General features: G+C 42.0%; 1 protein-coding gene across 10 annotated transcripts in view; it reads right to left on the reverse strand.

Moving 5' to 3' along the window:
- SLC44A1 (solute carrier family 44 member 1) overlaps nucleotides 1-13,210 on the reverse strand; it is a 220,135-nt gene extending 206,925 nt beyond the window's left edge. For 3 of the 10 annotated variants that reach the window (XM_060408984.1, XM_060408983.1, XM_027964155.3), the window contains exon 1: nucleotides 12,903-13,210. In XM_060408984.1, coding sequence (XP_060264967.1) covers nucleotides 12,903-12,938 — 36 coding nt within the window. In that variant the 5' untranslated portion in view covers nucleotides 12,939-13,210. The other 7 variants (XM_042242940.2, XM_042242939.2, XM_042242937.2 and 4 more) reach the window with 3 other exon arrangements.
- Between the last annotated feature and the right edge of the window lie 10,845 nt (nucleotides 13,211-24,055).

Raw genomic sequence — 24,055 nt, forward strand, 5'->3', positions numbered from 1 at the left:
TGGGAAAGACTGAAGGCAGAAGAAGAGGGTGACAGAGGATGAGATGGTTGGATATCATCACCGATTCAATGGACATGAACTTGAGCAAACTTCAGGAAATGGTGAGGGACAGGGAAGCCTGGCATGCTGTTCTCCATGGGGTTGCAAAGAGTCGAACACAACTTGTGGACTGAACAACAACAACAACAATATACATATAGATATATCTATTCCTTATTATAACTGTGTTTTTGAGAATCTGAGTTATGAGAAAAGGACACAATTGTAGTCACATTTAGTAAATTTACTGCCATGATAGACTTGTTCTTAGAGAATGTAGAAGGGCCCAGGAGGAAATGCACAGCAGTCAAGGTCCCCAGAGTCTGAAGTTTATAGCTACCCCTTACATAGATTTGGAGGCAAACTGTCACATTCTGACCTCTAGTTTAGGGTGCACTGATTGAAAACCAACACCCCTCTCCCCCTCCCCCTCCACGCCCCCCTCCCCCTCCACGCCCCCCGCCCCCGCTCCCGCCTTGCCACATACACACTTTAAAGCCAGAGTAAACAGTACAAACAATCTGAATTTTAGGGAAGAAAAATTGATATCTAAGCTACATTTAATATACTATTTAAATATAGTACTCAGTACAACAGATGGAAGAGAATGCAGTGCAGTAGGAAATGCACAGGCTTTCAACTACCCCAGCCTTTACACTCCTTCAGGGACCTCAGACAAGCTGCCTAAACTTTCTGAGCCTCAGTTTCTCTCTCCCTCTTTTTTTTTTTTTTTAGATTATAGTTGATTTATAACATTGTGTTAGTTTCAGGTATACAGAGAAGTGATTCAGAATATACATATATTCTTTTTCTGATTCTCTTCCGTTATAAATTATTGCGAGATACTGAATATAGTTCCCTCTGCTATACAGGAGGTCAATAATCTATTTTATATATAGCAGTGTGTACACAATAATCCCAAACTCTTATCTCCCCTCCCTTTCTCCTTTGGGCTTCCCTGATGGCTCCCACGGTAAAGCATCTGCCTGCAATGCGGGAGACCCGGGTTCAATTCCTGGGTCAGGAAGACCCCCTAGAGAAGGAATTCCCCTTTCTCCTTTGGTAACCATTAGTTTGTTTTCTATTTCTGTGCCTATTTCTGGTTTGTAAATAAGTTCATTTGTATCACTTTTTAGATTCCACATATAAGTAGTATCATATTTGTCATTCTCTGTTCTGACTTACTTCACCTAACATCTGTGTCCATCCATGTTGCTGCAAATGGAGCCTGTTTCCTAATCTGTAAAATGGGGCTAAAACTGACACTCATCTCCAAGTTGCAAAAATACAGTGAGATTTATTATATGAGAGCAGATAACTAGGGACTAAAAGCAGGGAAAAACCAGATGTCTACTCCATATTCCATGCCGTTGCTTTCCCCTGGGAGACCACCCATCCTTAGAGCATCTCCTTTATGCACATGACTTAGAACATTTTCTGAAACCCAATTCAAGATATTCAGTTGCCTATGGGAAATTGCTACATGGAGGTATTAGTATCATCTCAATCTCAGTTCACACAAAATTACATTCATCTTCCCCTCCCCTTCTAGTCTCCATCTCAACTCCCTTGTCTATCAATTATAATACCCTTCTTCCACTACACAGTGTTCTAAACTGGTTTTATCCCTCTCCTTTATCCCACATATCCAGGTTAAGTCAGGAAAATCTGTCCTATTTCAGTTGTGTAACGTCTCTGTTCCCCATTTATACTGTTGTTTCAAGTTACTGAACGGCTTCCAGGGTGGCCTGTTTCCCCCTCTCTCACTTCAAGTACAGGCAAGGCTCAGATTATTCTTCCTTAAGTCACTCCAAAAAACCCTTCATGACTGCCATTTCTCTCTCTTTCGAATAGTAGAGTCTTCCCTACATGTAACACTCTTTCTACCCGGGCCAGGTCCCCTTTCTAAACTGACAGTTGAAGGCTGCTATACCTTTGTTCAAGCCGTTCCTTTCACTGGAATGTCCTTTCTTGTCCCTGCTTTATACTAATATCTGTCTATCCTTCCACTCTTTCTAAACCCATCCTTAAAGGACAAATCAAGGGTGATTTTCAGGAACCCCACTCTCCATCTAGTCTATTCTTTTCTGACTTCTCCAACCCCTGAACCCCTAACCACCTCCAATTTAAACTCTCCTTATCAATGTTCATTGTGGCCTTAACACTCATCTTCTAGCCATGATTTTAATATTTTGAAAGTTTGGGTCCCTTTTCGAAAAGTCAAGTACAGGATTGTTTTAGGGTAGTATTAATGGATAGAACACCTGGGAGACTTAGTTTACATTTATATCTTAAGATATTTCCATACATTGTTCAGTTTGCTATAAGCCTGTAAGATAGGTTTTATTATTATTCCCATTTTATACCTGGGGAAAATGAGGCACAAAAATGCTAAAGAATTTGGCCCAAATAACTCATCTGGTGACAGAGCTGAGCTTTAAACCCATACAGTCTGGCTATACAGCCCATACTCCTGCCAGTATACAACAGTGTTTAATTCTCAGGTTCCAACAGCCCTTTAGAGCAGCAGTAGGGAAAGTATGACAAAAGGCTACTTGTCCACTAAGAGACGATCATTTAGTTGGGGATGGTGAAGTGAGACACATATAACAGACTAAATTCAGCTGAATTTTATATTAAGAAAATTTTACATCAACAGTATTATGTTGGGCTTTCCTGATGGCTCAGTGGTAAAGAATCTGCCTGCCAGCGCAGGAGGCATAGGTTCGATCCCTGATCTGGGAAGATCCCACATGCCTTGGAGCAACTGAGCCCTGTGGGCCACAGCTACTGAGCCTGTGCTCTAGAGGAATCCAGCCACAACTACTGAAGCATGCACAACCCAGAGCCTGTGCTTTGCAATAAAAGAAGCCACTGCAATGAGGAGCCTGCACACTGCAGCTAGAGAGTAGCCCCCATTTGCCACAGCTGGAGAAAAGCAACAAAGACCCAGCACAGCCAAAATAATAATAATAAAATAAAATTTTTAAATATGTATTATGTTAAAAGTAAACTATTTTTGCTATTATAAATAATGCCACATGTAAAGATTCCGGCGTCTAGCATTTACTATACACTTGGATTACTAAATTAAAGGGTGTCAAATTTTTTATGGCCTTCAATATATGCCATAGTGTCCCAAGAGGGTCAAACCAGTTATTCAGCAAATCAATAAAGTATACTTGAGCCAAAACCACATGAGCAATTAATATTATCCTGTTAACTTTTACCAAAGGTACAGATAAAAAGGCTGTCTATGTGCACTTAATTTGACTTATGAGCAAAATTGAACATATTAACATATTAGTTTACTAATTCTCCTTCTGTAAACTATTTGTTGCAAAGATTCAATTTTTATACCATAAGAGCTCTTTGTATTATAGAGATACTCTAAATTATGATATGAATCTTCAGTCTTAATATTACTTTACCAAAAAACCAAAAATACCCAAAATTAAACAGGAAGGGGGAAAAAAAAGGACACTCTCTTTCTACTTTTCTATTCTAGTATATTCCACTCAGTATTGTGGCTCCTTAAGTCCATCAGATAGGGGTAGAAAGAAAGGGAAGGAAAAAGAAAACTTTAGGGGAAAGAAAGGGAAAAGAAAGAAAAAATGAGTGCTAATCAGATACACACATACAGAAGTGAGAAGGGGCAGAAAAGGAAACAGAGAGCTTGAACAGGAAAAGGTTATAGAAACACCAAGGTTCTCTTAGTGCCCACTGGTTGTGGGAATACTGATTAGCTATTTAACCATTATTCCAACCTTAAATGCTCTTCTTTATCCAGAAGCTATGCTTACCTCATAACAGGAAAGAAGCAGTTGGGGTGGGAAAAAGAGAAAGATGGGGCTTAGGCAGTGGCTAGGTGGCACTAGTGGTAAAAAACACGCCTGGCCATGCAGGAGACATAAAAAACACGGGTTCAACCCCTGAGTGGGGAAGATCCCCTGGAGGAGGGCACAGCAACCCACTCCAGTGTTCTCGCCTGGAGAATCCCATGGACAGAGGAGCCTGGCAGGCTCGAGTCCGTAGGATCACAAAGTCGGACAAGACTGAAGCAATTTAACACACACAGAGCAGTATTACTGAGGAAACAGGAAGATGACTGTGTGACTTTCGACTAGCAACTGTGAAGTTTTATAATGGAGCTATAAGCAAAATATTAGGAAACACTATTTTACAGGCAGAAGAAATCAGCAAAACTATATAGCAGATATCAGTGGCTGCCTACCCAGTCACCATTCTCCCCAATCCTCCTAGCCTGGCTGGCGGTGTCCTAATTTTATTCTCGTGTTGCTTCACCCTCTATTTGACTCAGAAGGAAATCCTGGTTAGTCTAAATCAGTTACCACACCCGTGCCTCCCCCTTGCTACAAATTGTTTAAAGACAAGTATGCAGCCCTCCCTAACTACTGTTGAAAGAAAAACCACTGGAAGTTGTCAGCTCAACACACACGAGTCTTCCAAAAGAGTCACATCCATCTTGGGATCACAAGGGGAGCTAAATGAGAGAAATGTACCTTCCATAAATGATAAAAAGAGAGAGAACTCAGGTCCTTGTGGACGTTATGTCATCAAGCCAAAGAACTAACCCAGCTGGAAGCCAGCCTACCTCTCAACTTGTAAGAGATAAGTTTCCCTTAATGTTTAGCTATCTAGATTTATGGTTTTTCATTTCTTAAAGCTCAATCATACTTAAGTGATTCATAATGAAAAATCTTACAAGATTGTGATTGTTATCATTACCATTATCATAAAGCTACCAAAAAAAGGAAGGCACTTCAATACCTGCTACTTCCCTGCTACTTGAATATCTCAAAGTAAACATGTATTTTCAATTTTTCTATCTTTTTGCTGTTTTCCTTATTTTACATTATAATGTATCCAGAAATCAAACACAATTTGTTTGATTGTTGCTGTTCAACAATTTACAGCATATCTGACAACCTCAAAAATTAGGATAAAAATAGCTTTTAACAGTTTCCTTACTAAATAGATGTCCAAATATTTGGTTGTGGGATATTATAGTAATATCATTTTCACACACACACCAGAAAATTCCTACAATTTATCAGCCAAAAGTTTTAACGTAAATCTTACTGAACAGCTGATATGAAATCAGAAAGGAGTCCACAAAGGGGAAAAGACTAACACCCCCTAACTTCAGTTCAGTTCAGTCACTCTGTCGTGTTCAACTCTTTGAGACCCCCTGGACTGCAGCATCAGGCTTCCCTGTCCATCAACAACTCACCTCCTAACTTACACCTTTACAAATACACTTGCTTCACACATGAGATGTATACCTGCAACAGACAAGCTGCTTAAGACAGTTGCTAAGACTTCTGTTGAGAATCTTCTTTGAAAGTAGTTGTCCTTTTATGGAATTCCCTGATGTTCCAGTACTTAGGGCTGACTCGGTGCTTTCACTGCCGGGGTCTGGGTTCAATTCTTGGTTGGGGAACTAGGATCCCACAAGCCATGTGGCAAGGTCAGAAAGAAAGAATTTGTCCTTTAAAAAATTTTTTATATTAAATTTTAAAACATCAGAGTTACTAAGGTTGGAGTTCATTCACATCCAACCATGAAAGGAAAATTAGTTCAAATCTCTTCAAATTTCAAAGTTCAAATTTCATAAGCACCTATCATGTACCAGGTACCAGCTAAGCACAGAGAATGTCAGCAATGAACAAAGCATACATGGTCCCTCTCCTCATCAGCTCAGTCTAGACCAGAGGTCAGCAAACATTTTCCCCACAGAGCCACAGAACAAATATTTACACTTGCAGGCCACAAGGTCTCTGTCACACTCAACTCTGCCACTGTAACTTAAGAGCAACTATAGACATTGTATAAACGAATGAGTGTGGCTGCATCAATAAAACCTTATTTGTGGACGATGAAATTCAGTTATATAATTTTGATGAAATAATTTCTCATGCAAAGATGGTTAGCTTTTTTCACCCATCTGAATATATACAGATACCATTTTTAGCATTATTAGCTTGCAAGCCATACAAAGATTTGGCACATGGGTTGTAGTTTTGCCACCTTCTGGACTAGATATTAACCATATAATTATGTATAGCTTTAAGTGTTCATAGGGAAAATATACAAGGCTGTAAGAACTTAATGAGGAGACATGGCCTAGTTTGAAGGATCAAGAAGTCTTTTCCCAACAAGTGACTCTGAGGCTGAAACTTGAAGGATGAGTATCAGTCAGCAAGACTAGGGAGAAAAGCAAAGAGCCTCCCAGACAAGTGAAAAGCATGTACAAAGCCCTAAGAGAAAAACAAAGTCTACTGAAGAATCTGTGAGGCTGGATTACAAAGATTAAGGAGAAGCGTGGCATGAGTCGACAGTGACGCTGGAGAGAGCTAGAGACCAACCCACACAGCACTGTTGGCTGGTTTCAGTTGATTCTGGTCTCTGTCTTAAGAGTAATCAGAAACCATTAAAGGGTTACAGGTAGGTGGGGGACACAATCCCCACACAGCTTTGGATTTTTTAAAGTGATCATTAGGACTGCAGCATGGAGAAAAACTGGAAGGAAGCATGAATGAATATGGGGTGACCCAGAAGCAAAGTTCTGGCCAGAGATGACAGAAGCTTAGACTGGGGGACTTGTAGTGAAATTTAGAAGGTAAAAGAGACAAGATATGGTGACTAGATATGGAATAATGAGAAGCAGGTTTCCTACATGTTTCACGTTCCCAGTTTCTATACCATGATATTGGTGTCATTCAGTGAACCAAAGATACTGAAAAAGATGTGTGTATCTGTGTCTACATACTTTGAGTTTAGTTTTGACACACTGAGTTTGAGTTGCCTACAAGACATTCTAGTGGAAGTGGTAAGTAATCAGTGGATATAGAGTTTTGAAGCCAGGATAAAGTTGGTTTCAGTTCAGTAATTTAGTTTGAGAATTGTCAGCAAGTAGGTTGTAACTAAAACCATAGAAGGAGATGGAATTATCACAGAAAGGGTATGGGAGAGTGGTTTTCAACCTTGGCAAAACATGAAAATCATCAGGGCAACTTTAAAACTTTTTGATGTCCAAGTAGTACCCCTGGACCAAGGAAATTAGAATCTCTGAAAGGAGAATCCAGGAATCGTGGGTTGTTTTTTTTTAAGCTTTCTAAGTGTTTCCAATGTGGTATCAAGATTGCAAAGATAATGGTAACTACAGAAAGATTAAGGGACTAACTGGGTTTCAGGAGTTCCCTCATGGTCCACTGGGTTAAGACTCTGCACTTCCATTGCAAGGGGTGTAGGTTTGATTCCTGGTCTAAGATCAGGGATCTGGGAAACTAAGATTCCACATGCCTCCTGGAGAGGCCAAAATTTAAAAAAACAAGAGAGAGAGAGAGAGCATGACTAAGTAGGTTTCTAGTTTGAGTTACCTCATAATGTATCCTTCTGACCTCAGACTTCATATCTCTACATTGCAGTTTAGTTCAACAGAAAAGACAGTAGTTCTAGTTTATCTCTAATAGTCCTGAGAGTCCCAAAAATCTGAGTCAAAGTTATGAAACTGAAATAATTCTCCTTTCTACAGGAACGGGTTGGGGAGGAAGGAGATAGCAAAATATTGAGTTGGCCAGAAAGTTTGTTTGGGGTTTTCCATAACATTTACTAAGGGCTTCTCTGGTGGCTCAGACAGTAAAGTGTCTGCCTGCAATGCGGGAGACCCAGGTTCGATCCCTGGGTAGGGAAGATCCCCTGGAGAAGGAAATGGCAACCCACTCCAGTATTCTTGCCTGGAGAATTCCGTGGATTGAGGAGCCTGGTAGGCTACAGTCCATGGGGTCGCAAAGAGTCGGACATGAAACCAATTACCAGTAGTAGCATATAACACAGAATATATTTCTATAAATAAATATCCTCCAAGCCAACAACATTTCTAAATGATAGGATTAACACATCAAATAGTATTTGGTAGTATTTGTTAAGCCTGGGAACTTTCTAACTGGACTAGTTTTGCTTATTATATTATGTTGCTCCCTATCTAGTAACTGCAGCAAGTTCAAAATGGCATGACTCGAACTTGGACATTCCTTATTTCACAATGTTATTGAGTGGACCCTGTCTAAAGATAAAATGAACTACAATTTAAGATACGGGAAGCATATAAGAAGCACAGGACTCAGATTCAAGACAAGGGTAAAGTTTGGATTGATCCATTAGTAGCTCTGAGACTTCAGCCAAGTCTCAACTAACATCCCAGTCTCAACTTCCTCAGCCATAAATGGAAGTAAAGTCGACTTCAGAATTACTGGAGAAGTTGAAATGCGAAAAGGGCTGTGAAAAATAGCTATACAAAAAGTCTCATCATTTTTACATTACTTTTCAGACAATTTTAATATTAACATTGATTTATATATTTTAAGGAATGGGTTTCCTATGCGTGGGCATCCCTGGTGGCTCAGATGGTAAAGAATCCGCCTGCAATGCCGGAGACCTGGGTTTGATCCCTGGGTTGGGAAGATCCCCTGGAGGAAGGCATGGCAACCCACTCCAGTATTCTTGCCTGGAGAATCCTCATGGACAGAGGAGTCTGGCAGGCTACAGCCCACAGGGTCGTGAAGAGTCGGACAGGACCGAGCAACTAAGCACAGCACATGCTAACAGCACAGTACTCAGAAGACAAAAATAGTCTTCACGCTAGGATTCTTTGCTTCAGTTAGAACAGGTATATTTTGTTGGGTGCATTTTAACAGACTAACTTAGTCTCCATTGGTAATTCCCACTACTCTTCAAATTTCATTTTTAACCTCTGACTTCAAATTCCACAAAGCAGGAGACTACAGTTACTATTAAAATTCTTCTAAAGAACAGTTAACATTCTTAAAAGTTAACCAGTGTTTGTGAACCACTTGATTGTTTCTCATTTTTCATTTCATCCCAAGACAAGATATGAGAGCTGGAAAAACACAGTTAAATACGGAGCTCTCAATTTGACGACATGGGACAAGACCAGAGATAAGAACAACCTCTCCAACAGACAGATATAAGGGGCAGTTTGTTCAACGAGAAAGATTATCCTCCATCCCTCTCACAATTTCTAAGGTTAGAACCAAAGGACACAGAACTTCAGAGCACTTGCAAAATCTCCTGACTTCCAAAGCACTACTGTGAGAAATAATGATCTAGCCATTAACGACAAAGACTTTTGACAATTCGCTAAGTAATCTTTCAAAAGCCTCCTTCATTCAAACTGGTTTGTCAATGGGAAAGAACATTTCATAAATCTGAAGATTTACAAGTGAACTTTGAAGTTTAACATTACAAGAATAGAAATTATGTCAGGTTATAACAGAACAAACGAATTATGGAGAGTTGGGAATAAATTTTAAGAGTCTTAGGGAGGATTAGTGCTGTAAAAAGAAACTCAAGACTATCTCACTTTTATGTTCACTTCAAAGAGATTTTTAGGCAAAGGCTATCATGTACTGGTTTGTCTTGAGCAACCACTAGTATTAGCAAGTAACTTGCAGTGGTCACTAATAAGAAACCAAAACATAATTAAGAGTTCTATAAACATTTCTAAGAGTTCTTAAGATTCTTAGACACACGTATCTGATACAGTACAAATAACTTTGCCAATAATTTCATCCTTAAACAATGAAATACAAGTAGGTATAGAATGTGACACTTTATCTAAATCCAAAAACAGGATAATTATTTTGAAGACAAATTATGATATTCAGACACTGCCAAGAAAATGAAAATAATACCCGAACAGACTACAAGAGATGAAACAGTTTGGAAGACAATAACTCTTTTATGAGAGTCTAAAATATAGCAATAGACTATGAGGGAAAATAACATATTTATTTCAAAAGTGAATCCCTACTACAAAGAGGAAACACACTATATTTACAATGATAAAACCTGCCAGGGCTTTAAAGTTGCTGACGATCTCACTGAGAAAAGCTAAGCTGAACTGCAGATTACCACAAAGCACGTTTGTTTTGATGTGCTGTGCAGGTTATCATTAGAGTTTGCAGACAAGCTCCTTTAAGATGTTTTAGCCACTGCTCCCACTAAAATATAAGCACTGAGTGGAGCACCAGTAGCAAAGAAAAAACCTGCTCAATTCTGCAAACTGACAGTCCCACTGAAAGAATAGGATGGAATGTGGGAAAGGCAAGTGAATTTTAACTTAAACAGTTCAAATTTGAACTTAGAAGAGGATGGCTTGGAGACATTAGTCAATCAGCTCATGGAAGTGAAACAGCACATGGTTCAGGGCTGGATTCATATTAAATGTTACTTGCCAGCCAAATGTTCCAATCTGTGTATCTATATTCTGTTCATTGACTATTGCTGAGCCACTATCATGTACAAGGTATAGTAAGGCACTGCAATGAATACATACATGTGGAAAACAAAAAGAGTTCCTATATTCAAGAAGTTTACAGTCCAACAGAAGGGATGAAAGAAACATTGTGCCTGAGAACGTGATCCAGGCCTCTTAGAGAAGTTCATAGTGACATGGAGGCTCACGTTTAGAGACGATGTGCAGCTGCATCCCCATTTGGTGTCAACACAACACATACAGATACTGTATTATCCCAACTGATGATGTGCCTGGAAGGAGCATCAAAATACAGCAGATTGATAACATTTTACAAATAAAGAATGATGCCAAAACCTCAAATACGGAAGAAAAAAAAATGATGACCTGCTCTTTGGCACAAAACCTGCTCCTCAATGCTCCATTAAACACTACAAGTCCCTAAAGCTGAACTTAAGGGCATGTGACAGCTGTTGATTGGTTATAGGAAACCACAGGGGCAAAAAAAAAAATGGACCCCTCAGGGTGCATGACATGCGTCTTGTCTGTAGAACACGGCATGAAGCAAACAGTGGCTGCAAGAAGAGGAAAAAAACAAGGAAAATATGTGTGACAGCATTCTGAAAAGTAAGATGTGGAGCTAGTCAAATGCAAGACCTGTTAAGTAGAGTTTGGGTCCAGCATCCATCCCTTCCAAATTTAATTGATTATAAACACGGTACAAGCCATCCATGAACTATCCAATACTTTCCTGTCTCTAAGGCATTTTATGTCCAAAAGAGGATGCACAGTAAACCAATTCTTCAGAGAAAGGCAACAGCAAAGATACCATTTTTGTCAAAATAATATTTAAGTAAATAAATATTAGACCAACAGCACCCAACTAGATTCCTCCCTCTCTCCTGAAACCTCTAACCAGTTGAAAGGCATTGTGTGATTCCACACCTTTATCTGTTAATATGAAAACTACAGACCTCTCCCTCCTAACACCACTATTTATAGTTTTTCTTTGTTATTCTAACTGAACAGTAAGGTTTAACTAACTAAGCCAATCAGCCTATGATCCTAATAGGAAAAGAAAAAGAAAAAAAAAACACGAGTAAGCAAACACCGAAAAAAGAAACTGACAAATAGGATGGATACTTAATAAAACATAGATGTCCTCCATTCATCTGCAATTCCAGTCATTTTCTGACAGATCTCAGATTTTCAGAACAAGTATGCAGGTTATTTAAAACTGAGTTATATATAGTCATTTAGCAGTAGCAAAACACTTCTGGCATTATCACAGATGCTAGATCTCTGAAGGAATTTTTTCCCCCAAACTAGCGTTTTTCTTCACCAAGAACCGACGAGCCTTTATTTCTAAAAACAAGAGCCCTTGTCTCCCCCGCAAAACAAACAAGTCAAAGACCGTAGTTAAATTCTATGCTAATGAAACTGTGAGATTACATCCCAGGCATTGTCAGAGCCTATTTTTCATACACCACCACCAGACAGTTTGATGCAGTATTCCTGATTGCTTTTTATCGTATTTGTAAATACACTCACTAATCCACTAAATTAGGTAATGTACAAACAGGTCCTCTCAGTTATTAGCGGACAGCAGTCAAGTCCTATTACATCTGATCCTTATACAGTTGTCTAAAACATTTCTATCCAGGTTAAGGGCTCCGGTCGGCAAGAGAGAGAGGCAGGTTAGCGAAATTTGGATGGGGGCAGGGTAGACGCTGGGAGAAATCTCTGCATCTCAGCCCTCAGCGACAACACTCAGCCAGTGTGCCCACAGAAAAACTAAATTCGGCACCTCTTCCTCCTGTTACACTGGCAACAAAGAGGGAGTTTCCGTAACGCTCCCGTCACCCTCCAGGTGCCCAATCTCCTTCCCAGCGCAATCCCCGCGCTCCCGCAGGGGCCTCGGTGTGCGAAGAGGCCTGGGTGTCTGAGGTCAAGGCACAAAGGGGGGATGGGTTGGGTGGCGAGCCGCTGGAATCTGGGAAACCGGGTCGTAGGAGGGCTCCGGGATCCGCTTAAACGCTTGAACCCGGACCGGGGCCAGCCGGCAGGAGAAAACGGAGAATCTCCAATAGAGCAGAAACTGTAATAAGGTGGGAGATGGGGCGAACAGCCCAAGCTGGAGCTACTCCTCCAGCGAGCACAGATGATAGTCTGTGGATGTGGAGCGGGCGGACTCCAAGGAGGTGGGAAGCGAGGAGGCAGGCCCGGAAGACGAAGGAGGGGGGGTGCCACCTGGGGCAGAGAGCAGGCGTCCTTCTTGCCTCTACCTGCGGGCTGGCGGGACGCGCCGCTCAGGTGTGACTAGTAGGCGGCGGCCAAGTCTGCAAGGGGCGCCCGGGGGGCCGTGCTGAGGCGCCTGCCTGTCGGCTGCCCTGGGAGCCAGCGCGGGGGCAACGGCGGGACAGGGGGAGGTGCGGGTGGGGGACGTCTCTGGAGTGCACGGTGGGCTGAAGGGAAGCTCGCGGGTCGTGGAAGGCGGCGGGAGACCGCCGCGCGGCGCGGGGGAGGCATCCGGGTGGGCGGCCGGGAGGCGGGAGCCCCTCACCTGCGCGGCTGAGGAGGCGGAGCTGCAGCAGCCCATGGCGGGGCCGGAGGAGCCCGGAGGCGGCGCCGGGCGCGCAGCTACGCCCCGGAGCCCCTCGGCATGCGAGCCGGCGGGCGCCCTGGGAGGGCGCGGCCTGGCCCCGCACGACTCGGCGGCGGCGGCGGCGGCGGCTCGGGCGGCGGCGGGTACTCAGGAGGCGGCGCGGCTCGGGGAGGGCGCCGACCACATCCCCCGGCGGCGGCGGCAGCGGCGGCGGCTGTGGCTGCGCGGTTCCTGCTCCGCTCCTGCTACTGCAGCTGCTCCCCAGCGGAAAGGGGCGGGCGGCGGCGGCGGCGGCGCCTCCCCCTGTCCCCCGCCTCCCGCCTCCCGCGCCCAGTCCCTCTCCCGCTCCCTCTCCCGGGCCGCCGCCTCCTCAGCGCCGCGCGCGTCTCCCATCAGACTCCCCGCCCCCAGTGCAGCGCCGCGCGGGCGGTCGGGCGGCTGCGGCCAAAACTAGGCCGGGCCCTTCGGCGCGCGTCGGGGCCTGCGCGGTACCGAGCCCATTTAGCTGTGGCACCGAGGCAGAGCGCTACCTCTGCGCGAGAGGGCGCCTGAGGCTGGGGCACACGAAGGCTGGGCAGGCTCGCAGCCGAAATGGGGTCGGGTTGTTTCCGGACCGGGGAAGCACCGGCGAGGCTTGCGGAGCTGTTGGTCTGTATCCCTATCGGGCTTGCAACCCGAGGACCTTAATGGTTTCTTACCTCTCAGGTGACTGATTTTTATCCAGAAGAAAGCGTACGCAGTAACCCCGTGGAGAACTACTATGTGACAGAGGACAAGGAGAAACAAGCATCTGTTGCTACTAGCCCCATTTTGCTGATGTGGAAACTAAGCCTTGAAGGCACCAAGAGTTTGATGGAAAGCACCCAAGGTCGAAATTGTTATAAAGGGACGAAAATAAGGAAAAGGCAAAAAATTCTCCAGGTCTCTCAATTCAGAGACATATTGGATCTGAACGAAACTTTACACAGAATAGTCCACACACACACACACACACACACACACACACACACACACACACACAAATGAGTATTAATTCATCATATTAAAACATATGTATACCGCATGCATACTAAGTTCCAATAATTTACAAGCACTGGGAAAAAGAGGTGAACAAAAGTGCCAAAGTTCCTGCTCTCTTAAAATTCCTTGTTGTTCCGTGAATATGCTAGGCAGTATCAGCAAGTTAAGAATACCTGCTGTCACCATCTTCAAGAACTACAACCCCAAGAGGCTGAGAAAGTGTGATATGAGAACAGTTAAAATGTGGCAGGAATAAAACTATAGATCATGCTTAACATTAAGAGAACCACTTAGGAGGCACTGTTTTAAACCTTTTCATGTTTCCTTTCATCCTGTCAAAGACTGTCTTAAAGACAGAATCAGTTAGGGAAAAAAAAAAAAAATTATTTGCAAAGGTCCAAAGGAGACTAGAAGGCCTGACTGCCAAATGAAAGACAGCAAGTTTTAAAGATTACTCAAAAGCTAAGGGGGACAGAAATAGTACAGAAGTAAGCCTTGGACTGCAAGGACATCCAACCAGTCCATTCTGAAGTCCACTCTGACCGAACTGAAACTGACTTCAGGTGCATTGAAAGGGAATCTAAGCAAAGGAAAGTCAAGATGGGAACCTAGGGACCACCAAAGGAAAGGCCAAAGAGGAATTCCCAGTTGGTGTGTTTCAATTCCCTAGGTCTATTCAGTTCAGTTCAGTTCAGTCGCTCAGTCCTGTCCGACTCTTTGCGACCCCATGAATCGCAGCACGCCAGGCCTCCCTGTCCATCACCATCTCCCGGAGTTCACTCAGACTCACGTCCATCGAGTCTGTGATGCCATCCAGCCATCTCATCCTCGGTCGTCCCCTTCTCCTCCTGCCCCCAATCCCTCCCAGCATCAGAGTCTTTTACAATGAGTCAGCTCTTCGCATGAGGTGGCCAAAGTAATGGAGCTTCAGCTTTAGCATCATTCCTTCCAAAGAAATCCCAGGGCTGATCTCCTTCAGAATGGACTGGTTGGGTCTCCTTGCAGTCCAAGGGACTCTCAAGAGTCTTCTCCAACACCACACTTCAAAAGCATCAATTCTTCAGCGCTCAGCCTTCTTCACAGTCCAACTCTCACATCCATACATGACCACAGGAAAGACTATAGCCTTGTCTAGACGGACCTTAGTCGGCAAAGTAATGTCTCTGCTTTTGAATATACTATCTAGGTTGGTCATAACTTTTCTTCCAAGGAGTAAGCGTCTTTTAATTTCATGGCTGCAGTCACCATCTACGGTGATTTGGGAGCCCCAAAAAATAAAGTCTGACACTTTCTACCGTTTCCCAATCTATTTCCCATGAAGTGATGGGGCCAGATGCCATGGTCTTAGTTTTCTGAATGTTGAGCTTTAAGCCAGCTTTGTCACTCTCCTCTTTCACTTTCATCAAGAGGCTTTTTAGCTCCTCTTCACTTTCTGCCATAAGGGTGGTGTCATCTGCATATCTGAGGTGATTGATGTTTCTCCCGGCAAGCTTGATTCCAGCTTGTGTTTCTTCCAGTCCAGCGTTTCTCATGATGTACTCTGCATAGAAGTTAAATAAGCAGGGTGACAATATACAGCCTTGACGTACTCCTTTTCCTGTTTGGAACCAGTCTATTGTTCCATGTCCAGTTCTAACTGTTGCTTCCTGACCTGCATACAGATTTCTCAAGAGGCAGGTTAGGTGGTCTGGTATTCCCACCTCTTTCAGAATTTTCCACAGTTTAATGTGATCCACACAGTCAAAGGCTTTGGCATAGTCAATAAAGCAGAAATAGATGTTTTTCTGGCACTCTCTTGCTTTTTCCATGATCCAGCAGATGTTGGCAATTTGATCTCTGGTTCCTCTGCCTTTTCTAAAACCAGCTTGAACATCAGGGACTTCACGGTTCACGTATTGCTGAAGTCTGGCTTGGAGAATTTTGAGCATTACTTTACTAGCATGTGAGATGAGTGCAATTGTGCAGTAGTTTGAGCATTCTTTGGCATTGCCTTTCTTTGGAATTGGAATGAAAACTGACCTTTTCCAGTCCTGTGGCCACTACTGAGTTTTCCAAACTTGCTGGCATATTGAGTGCAGCACTTTCACAGCATCATCTTTCAGGATTTGAAACAGCTCAACTGGAATTCCATCACCTCCACTAGCTTTGTTTGTAGTGATGCTTCCTAAGGCCCACTTGACTTCACATTCCAAGATGTCTGGCTCTAGATGAGTGATCACATCATCATGATTATCTGGGTCATGAAGATCTGTTTTGTACAGTTCGTGTATTCTTGCCACCTCTTCTTAATATCTTCTGCTTCTGTTAGGTCCAGACCATTTCTGTCCTTTATCGAGCCCATTTTTGCATGAAATGTTCTCTTGGTATCTCTTAATTTTCTTGAAGAGATCTCTAGTCTTTCCCATTCTGTTGTTTTCCTCTATTTCTTTGCATTGATTGCTGAAGAAGGCTTTCTTATCTCTTCTTGCTATTCTTTGGAACTCTGCATTCAGATGCTTATATCTTTCCTTCTCTCCTTTGCTTTTTGCCTCTCTTCTTTTCACAGCTATTTGTAAGGCCTCCCCAGACAGCTATTTTGCTTTTTTGCATTTCTTTTCCATGGGGATGGTCTTGATCCCTGTCTCCTGTACAATGTCACAAACTTCTGTCCATAGTTCATCAGGCACTCTATCAGATCTAGGCCCTTAAATCTATTTCTCACTTCCACTGTATAATCATAAGGGATTTGATTTAGGTCATACCTGAATGGTCTAGTGGTTTTCCCTACTTTCTTCAATTTAAGTCTGAATTTGGTAATAAGGAGTTCATGATCTGAGCCACAGTCAGCTCCCAGTCTTGTTTTTGTTGACTGTATAGAGCTTCTCCATCTTTGGCTGCAAAGAATATAATCAATCTGATTTCGGTGTTGACCATCTGGTGATGTGCATGTGTAGAGTCTTCTCTTGTGTTGTTGGAAGAGGGTGTTTGCTATGACCAGTGCATTTTCTTGGCAAAACTCTCTTAGCCTTTGCCCTGCTTCATTCTGCATTCCAAGGCCAAATTTGCCTGTTACTCCAGGTGTTTCTTGACTTCCTACTTTTGCATTCCAGTCCCCTATGATGAAAAGGACATCTTTTTTGGGTGTTAGTTCTAAAAGATCTTGTAGATCATCGTAAAACCGTTCAGCTTCAGCTTCTTCAGCATTACTGGTTGGGGCATAGACTTGGATAACTGTGATATTGAATGGTTTGCCTTGGAGACGAACAGAGATCATTCTGTCGTTTTTGAGACTGCATCAAAGTACTGCAGTTCAGACTCTTTTGTTGACCATGATGGCTACTCTATTTCTTAGATCTGTTACCAGGGATGAATCATTTCTCTAAGCCTCTTTCTCCTGCTGTGTGAAAAACAGGTGATAAGGATGATAAGGATGACCAGGAAGAGCTGTTGTCAAGACTAAACACTATATGAAAGCACCCAGTAGGACAGTAGGGGCTTCTGGGTGGTGCTAGTGGTAAAAAACCCACCTGCAATGCGGGAGACCTGGGTTCCATCCCCTGGTCAGGAAGATCCCCTGGGGAAGGGAACAGCAACCCAGTCCAGTATTCTTCCCTGGAGAATTCCATGGACAGGGGAGCCTGGTGAGCTACAGTCCATGGGGTTGCAAAGAGTTGGACACGACTGAGCGACTAATATGTCATTTTCAGTAGGACAATAAGGACTCAGTAAGTACTGCTTGAGATTATTAATTCTTCCTCTGCATTCTCCCTATATTCCCTTCCAATTTGATCAGAGGGTCAACCATACCACTGTGAATCCTAAGGGTGTTACCAGTAACCATTAGGCCATTAAACAGAAGTGAAAAAAAAATAATACTTCAGTGGCTCTGGTCCCAATTCTGATTGTGAACTCCACAATTAGATTGTAAACTCCCTGAAAACACGCTATAGCATTTTCTCCTTTGTATCTTTCTCAGCTCTCAATTGTTTGTCAATTATTCAGTGCAACCAGGAATTTTAAAAAACCTTCCCTTGAGATTTTCCCTCAAAGCATCAAAGTACATCTTGTTTTTTAACTGAGGAAGGAGGCTGAAAGTAAAATTACAGTCTTAAACAAGAAGCCATCTGTCTTACTTCTTTATAATCAAGGAAAGGGGAGTTTGTTTCTCTTAGCAGTATCAATATGGGAGCATTTCTCTCAGATTATAAAAATCTTTTTGGCTAGTGTAGTTATTCTATGTAGTAGCTAGTGCTTATTTTGTAATTAGAACTGCAGAAGCTGATAAATACATAACAGACTCTGGCAGTGCTTCAGGGAAAAACACGTTCATTTCATATTTTTTGGAGGTGTCTTTCCTGGACAAGGATAATGGGTGAATATAATTGAAAGGGAGCACATTCCTCTGTACTTGGGCTGATCTGAATTTCAGTTTTCCTTTTAAGGGTTAATGGAACTAAGAGTTCTAAGGTTCTGCTATGTGCTTTGTAAATATACCAATTATGTATATATGTACCATATATGCATATGAATGTGATGTTTTTAAGTTATACCTTGTCATTAGCATGAGAGAAACAGCTCCCCAATTGATATTCTGTACCTTCGAAGAATGAGTCTCTTTCCCTCATGCCCAAAGAAGCCTCATAAAAGGAATGATTTAGAAGGGGGCAAATTACTGTTCCTTTTCATCCGCTCTCATAAGCAAGCTCACACAGCATTCAATGAAATTAAGCTACATCAAATTCAGAAATTGTGAAAGGATCACTCTAGCTGGTGATTGGGGTACTGATCTTATCACCATGAGATGTCATTGAGGCAAACCACTTGGGAAGGACTCAGGTTTTCTCTTTTGAGATGAAGAGGAGTTAAAAAAAAAAAAAAAAAAAAAAAAACTTATGTAAGAACAGCATCTACACTAACCAGAATAAAATTATAAGGTCTATCAATCTTGCTGCTGCAGGGTAAAATCAGATCACCAGCTGAGCCAGCCAGAAATGCTTCCCAGTGGTCTAGTATTGCATAATTGGCCGTGTGAATTTCAGTGTTTCCAGCTTCAAATGGAGGGCTTGGTGCTGGTCACTCACCTAGGGAAAACATGGAACTAATGCTCTTTCTGGATATTAATAAAGCCCAACTCATTGTTCACATGATTTCAGATTTGGGGGGATAAAAGAAATTCAGATACATCTATATGTGTGTATGACTATAACTGCTCAGAGGAGTCCTTTATTAAAATTTTTTTAATTTGTGGTATTTGGTGCTTTGGCTGTGTTATTTACATTTTAGCACACACTGTGTTCACAGTCACATCCCACCAAAAGCACGTTTCCCTCAGCAGAGCCCTCACTTCCAGATCTGTCCCACAACCTCCTCCTCGAATCTATTCCCATGTCACCCCTGGGAAATGCTCCAAAAGTGAAAACTAATTGTAACCAAAAGTGAAAACTAATTGTAACTGTAACTGTTCACTCATTACCAGAGAGGCAAGATCAGGTCTCTATTTGAAAAGATTGAAATGTATCCCAGCCTCCTAGTTAAACCCTGAAGTTAGAAACAAGGGGGAAAGAGCTTCCCTAAACTCAGGTATGTGACAGAAAAAGAAAACATTGTTCCCAGTCAGCTCTTGGCGAGAATCATTATTCCTTAGCTTTGCAACTTTGCTCCTGCCCACACTTGTAAGCTGATGTTTCACCAGCCTTAATTAAAAAGTCTGGTTTTTATTTATTTTCACTGAGATTTCCATTACAAGATCAAACAACATTTAAGTTCTCTAAAAGTACTTGCTGTGAACTTGTGTTCATAGGGGTGTGGCACTTCCCTATTATTTTTCTGAAAGTCATTTTTTAAAAATCTGTAGATATTCATTTATCCAATTTGTTTTATTGAGTCTCTCTTATGAACTAAGTACATTTGATTAAGTATCTTGTATGCCTGGCGTGCTGCAGTCCATGGGGTCACAAAGAGTCGAACACAACTTAGCGACTGAACAAAAACGACAGAAATGCTAACTTGACTTCCAGGGATTTGATCTGTTTCTAACATAAAACTAGTGTTGGTTTTTTCAATATGTCAGTTCAGTTCAGTTCAGTCTCTCAGTCGTGTCCAACTCTGCGATCCCATGAATTGCTGCACGCCAGGCCTCCCTGTCCATCACCAACTCCCGGAGTTCACTCAAACTCACGTCCATCGAGTTGGTGATGCCATCCAGCCATCTCATCCTCTGTTCTATCATCCCCTTCTCCTCCTGCCCCGAATCCCTCCCAGCATCAGAGTCTTTTCCAATGAGTCAACTCTTTACATGAGGTGGCCAAAGTACTGGAGTTTCAGCTTTAGCATCATTCCTTCCAAAGAACACCCAGGACTGATCTCCTTTAGAATGGACTGGTTGGATCTCCTTGCAGTCCAAGGGACTCTCAAGAGTCTTCTCCAACACCACAGTTCAAAAGCATCAATTTTTCGGCACTCAGCTTTCTTCACAGTCCAACTCTCACATCCATACATGACCAGTGGAAAAACCATAGCCTTGAGTAGACGGATCTTTGTTGGCAAAGTAATGTCTTTGCTTTTAATGTGCTTTCTAGGTTGGTCATAACTTTCCTTCCAAGGAGTAAGCGTCTTTTCATCTTAATATATAATCTTATTTATTTATTTTTGGCTGTGTTGGGTCTTCATTGCTGCGTGGGCTTTTTCTCTAGTTGTGGAGAGTGGGGGGTATTCCCTAGTTGTGGTGCACGGGCTTTTCATTGAGATGGCTTCTCTTGTTGTGGAGCACAGGCTCTAGACCACAGGCTCAATAGTTGTGGTTGCTCCGAGACTTGTGTACCCTGCACTGGTCGGTGGACTCTTCATCACTGAACTGCCCCTGGAGCCCAGTGTTGGCTTTTATTTTGGGGTGGTGGGTGAGGAAGAAGGGGAAGGAAGGCAGGATTATGAATATTCATTTGAGAAGGAAAGAGGCAATTTGTAAAATAGGGAAATCCATTTATTTCATAATGTAGTTCTTGGGCCATTATAATGATCAGATACTAGCTAGATGCCAAAGATTCAAAGATGAATGAAGGACATTGCTTGCCCCTAAGTCATTAATATTTTAGTGAAGTGGAAAGACATTAAAGCCAAGATTTTGAGTATGTTATGTTTAAATGTAATGAGAACAATGAGTCCATGTGCTGTATAAACTCAGAAGCACAGAGATAAATTTATTTTGCTTCCTAAAAAAATTATTACATTACAATTCTTCCCCTGTACCCCCTTTTATTATTAACTCCACTAGACATGTTCCCACTGTGTACTGAAAGCCTAGAAAACAGCTTGGTACCCAAGAGTGTGTCATAAACATCTCTTCAATGAATGAATGAATTTTTTCAGTATGAGTTCCTGGAAATTTAGATTTGTAAATTAAATGCTTAGAATATCTCAAAGAAAAGGTTATCTGAAATATTAAACAATCATTTTTTTTTATTTTTTGGCTTTTTCTCCTATGAAACAACAGAATAAAAACTACTTATATAAAACTGTAAGTATGAAAGTGTTTTTCTTTGGAAGACACCATGGCTAGCTAGCTAGCTAAATTGTTTCAGTCATGTCTGACTCTTTGTGATCCCATGGGCTGGAGCCCTCCAGGCTCCTCTATCCATGGGAATCTCCAGGCAAGAATACTGGAGTGGGTTGCCATGCCCTCTGGGATCTTCCTGACCCAGGAATCAAACCCGAGTCTCCTAAGTCTCCTGTATTTACAGGAGGGTTCTTTACCACTAGCTCCATCTAGGAAGTCCAGAAGGCATCATAGCCTTAGTAAAAGAGATCAACCACATAACCCTTTTAAAACTCCTTTATACAAAATGTTTTATTAATAAACGCATCCAACAAATAGATTAGTAGTACTTGCAAAGTGATTTGTGAAAGTTCTCCTGCTATGATCTGAATGTCTCCCAAAGTTCATGTGTTGAAATCCTAATGCCAAAGATGACAGTTTTAGGAGATATAGGCCTTTGGGATGTGCTTAAGTCAGGAGGATGGAGCCCTCATGAATGGAATTAATGTTTTGTAAAAGATATTCCAGAAAGCTCCCTAACCCTTCCACTATGTAAGGACACAAGAAATTGTGATCTGCAACCCAGAAGAGTACCTTCACCAAAACCTTGATGTGCTGACATCTAGATTTTGTACTTGCAAACTCCACAGCTTTGAGAAACAAATTTCTGTTTCTCACAGAAATCGCTTATAAGTGATCCCAGTGTATGGTATTTTGTTATAGCAGCCTGTATCCATAACACTAAAAAAACTCCTACTTAAAAAAAAAAAAAAAAAAAACAGAAAAATGGGCAAAGGGCATAGTAGACAAAATCCACAGTGAAAGAAATACGGGGACTAATAAAATGTGAAATGCTGCTCAACTTCACTAATAATAAAACTGTAAGTTAAAAAAATTAGGAGCTATTATTCCTCACCTAAAATGCCAGCAAAGATTTAAAAGCTTGATAATATCCAGTGTCAGGGAAAGTCACAATCCTCTCATATACTATTGATAGGAATATAGTTAACTCTTTCTGAAGAGGAATTTAAGAATTTATACCAAAGCTAAAAAAGGGTGTATTTTTTTTTTTTAACCTCAGCAATTCTTCTCCCAGGAATGTATGTAACAGCAGTAGAGTCTTGTTTTTAATAAGGAAAATTTTGGGAAAACCTACATTTCTGTAAGTCTTCCCTGGTGGCTCAGCTGGTAAAGAGTCTGCCTGCAATGCGGGGGACTTGTGTTCAATCCCTGGGTCAGGAAGAATCCCCTGGAGAAGGAAATAGCAACGCACTCCAGTATTCTTGCCTGGAGAATTCCATGGAGAGAGGAGCCTGGTGGGCTACAGTCCATGGGGTCTATAAAGAGAATATTGATTAAGCAATTGGGTAAATAATAGGAAATACTATATAGCTATTAAAAAGTATGCGATAGATTAGTATTTACTGACAGAAAGATAACTAAAATAAACCATCAACTGAAAAAGCAATTTATAAAACAGTATTGTGATGGAATTCTATTTATGTGAAGTGTGTGTGTGTGTGTGTGTGTGTGTGTGTGTGGGTTTGCAGAAGAGGTTGTGAGGAATATGTATGACTCTGTTAAGCAGTTACCTTTGGAGAGGGGATGGAGGTAAACTGGAATGAAACAGAGCAAGACAGAAGGGAGAGAGTTTCTTGATTATTGATCCCTGTATTGTTTGTAGTTTTGACAAAAGCAAGTATTGCTTTTTTAAAGTACATTAGAATATTTCAATAACATAATTGCAAGAGGACAGGGTCCTCCCAAATGACCTATCAATGTTGGAGAAACAGATCACTATTAAGCAATGTTTATAAAATGTATTAAGCTGGTCCTTGAACAGCAGTTAGGTTCAAGGTCACAAAAGGACTTAAGCAAAAGTGCAGGTTTAGAATTGAGTAAGATCTGGGAATTCCCTGGCAGTCCAGTGGTTAGGACTCTGAGCTCTCCCTGCCAAGGCCCCAGGTTGGATCTCTGGTCAGGGAACTAAAATCCCACAAGCCTCATGGCATGGCCACACACACACAAAAAAAGAAATGAGTAAGAATTGTTGGCTGTTCTTATTATCCATTAATGTATCACAAACCAAACTAAAACTTGGTGATTTAAAACAGCAACAACTATTCATGATCATCTCTCATAGTTCTGGCGACTCAGTAAGCTTGGCTAGGCAATTCTCACAGAAGGACAAACAGACAGTGGATGGGTCAGGAGTAATTTCAAAGTCTTCTCCCTTGCATGTCTGGTGTATTTGAGGCTGGCTATTGGCTGTTGGCCAGAACTTACTGCATGACCCAGGTTTCCTTGCAGCATGTGGCTGGGTTCCAAGAGTGAGCATCCCAAGAGGACCAGGCTGACACTGCATTATCTTTTATAACCTAGCCTCAGACAGCAGATAGCATGCCTTTTGCTGTAGTCATAGGTCCATCCAGATTCAAGGGAAGAAACCATAGATATGACCACCATCCCACCTTCAACTGAAATATCAAAGTCACATTGTGAGAGGAGTGTGCAGGATGGGAGGTATTGTCGTGAGCTCTCCAATTTGCTACATACAGTTCCCAACACTCTCTCAAGCTTT

Source organism: Ovis aries, chromosome 2, assembly GCF_016772045.2.
Source record: "Ovis aries strain OAR_USU_Benz2616 breed Rambouillet chromosome 2, ARS-UI_Ramb_v3.0, whole genome shotgun sequence".
NCBI classification, from domain to species: Eukaryota; Metazoa; Chordata; class Mammalia; order Artiodactyla; family Bovidae; genus Ovis; species Ovis aries.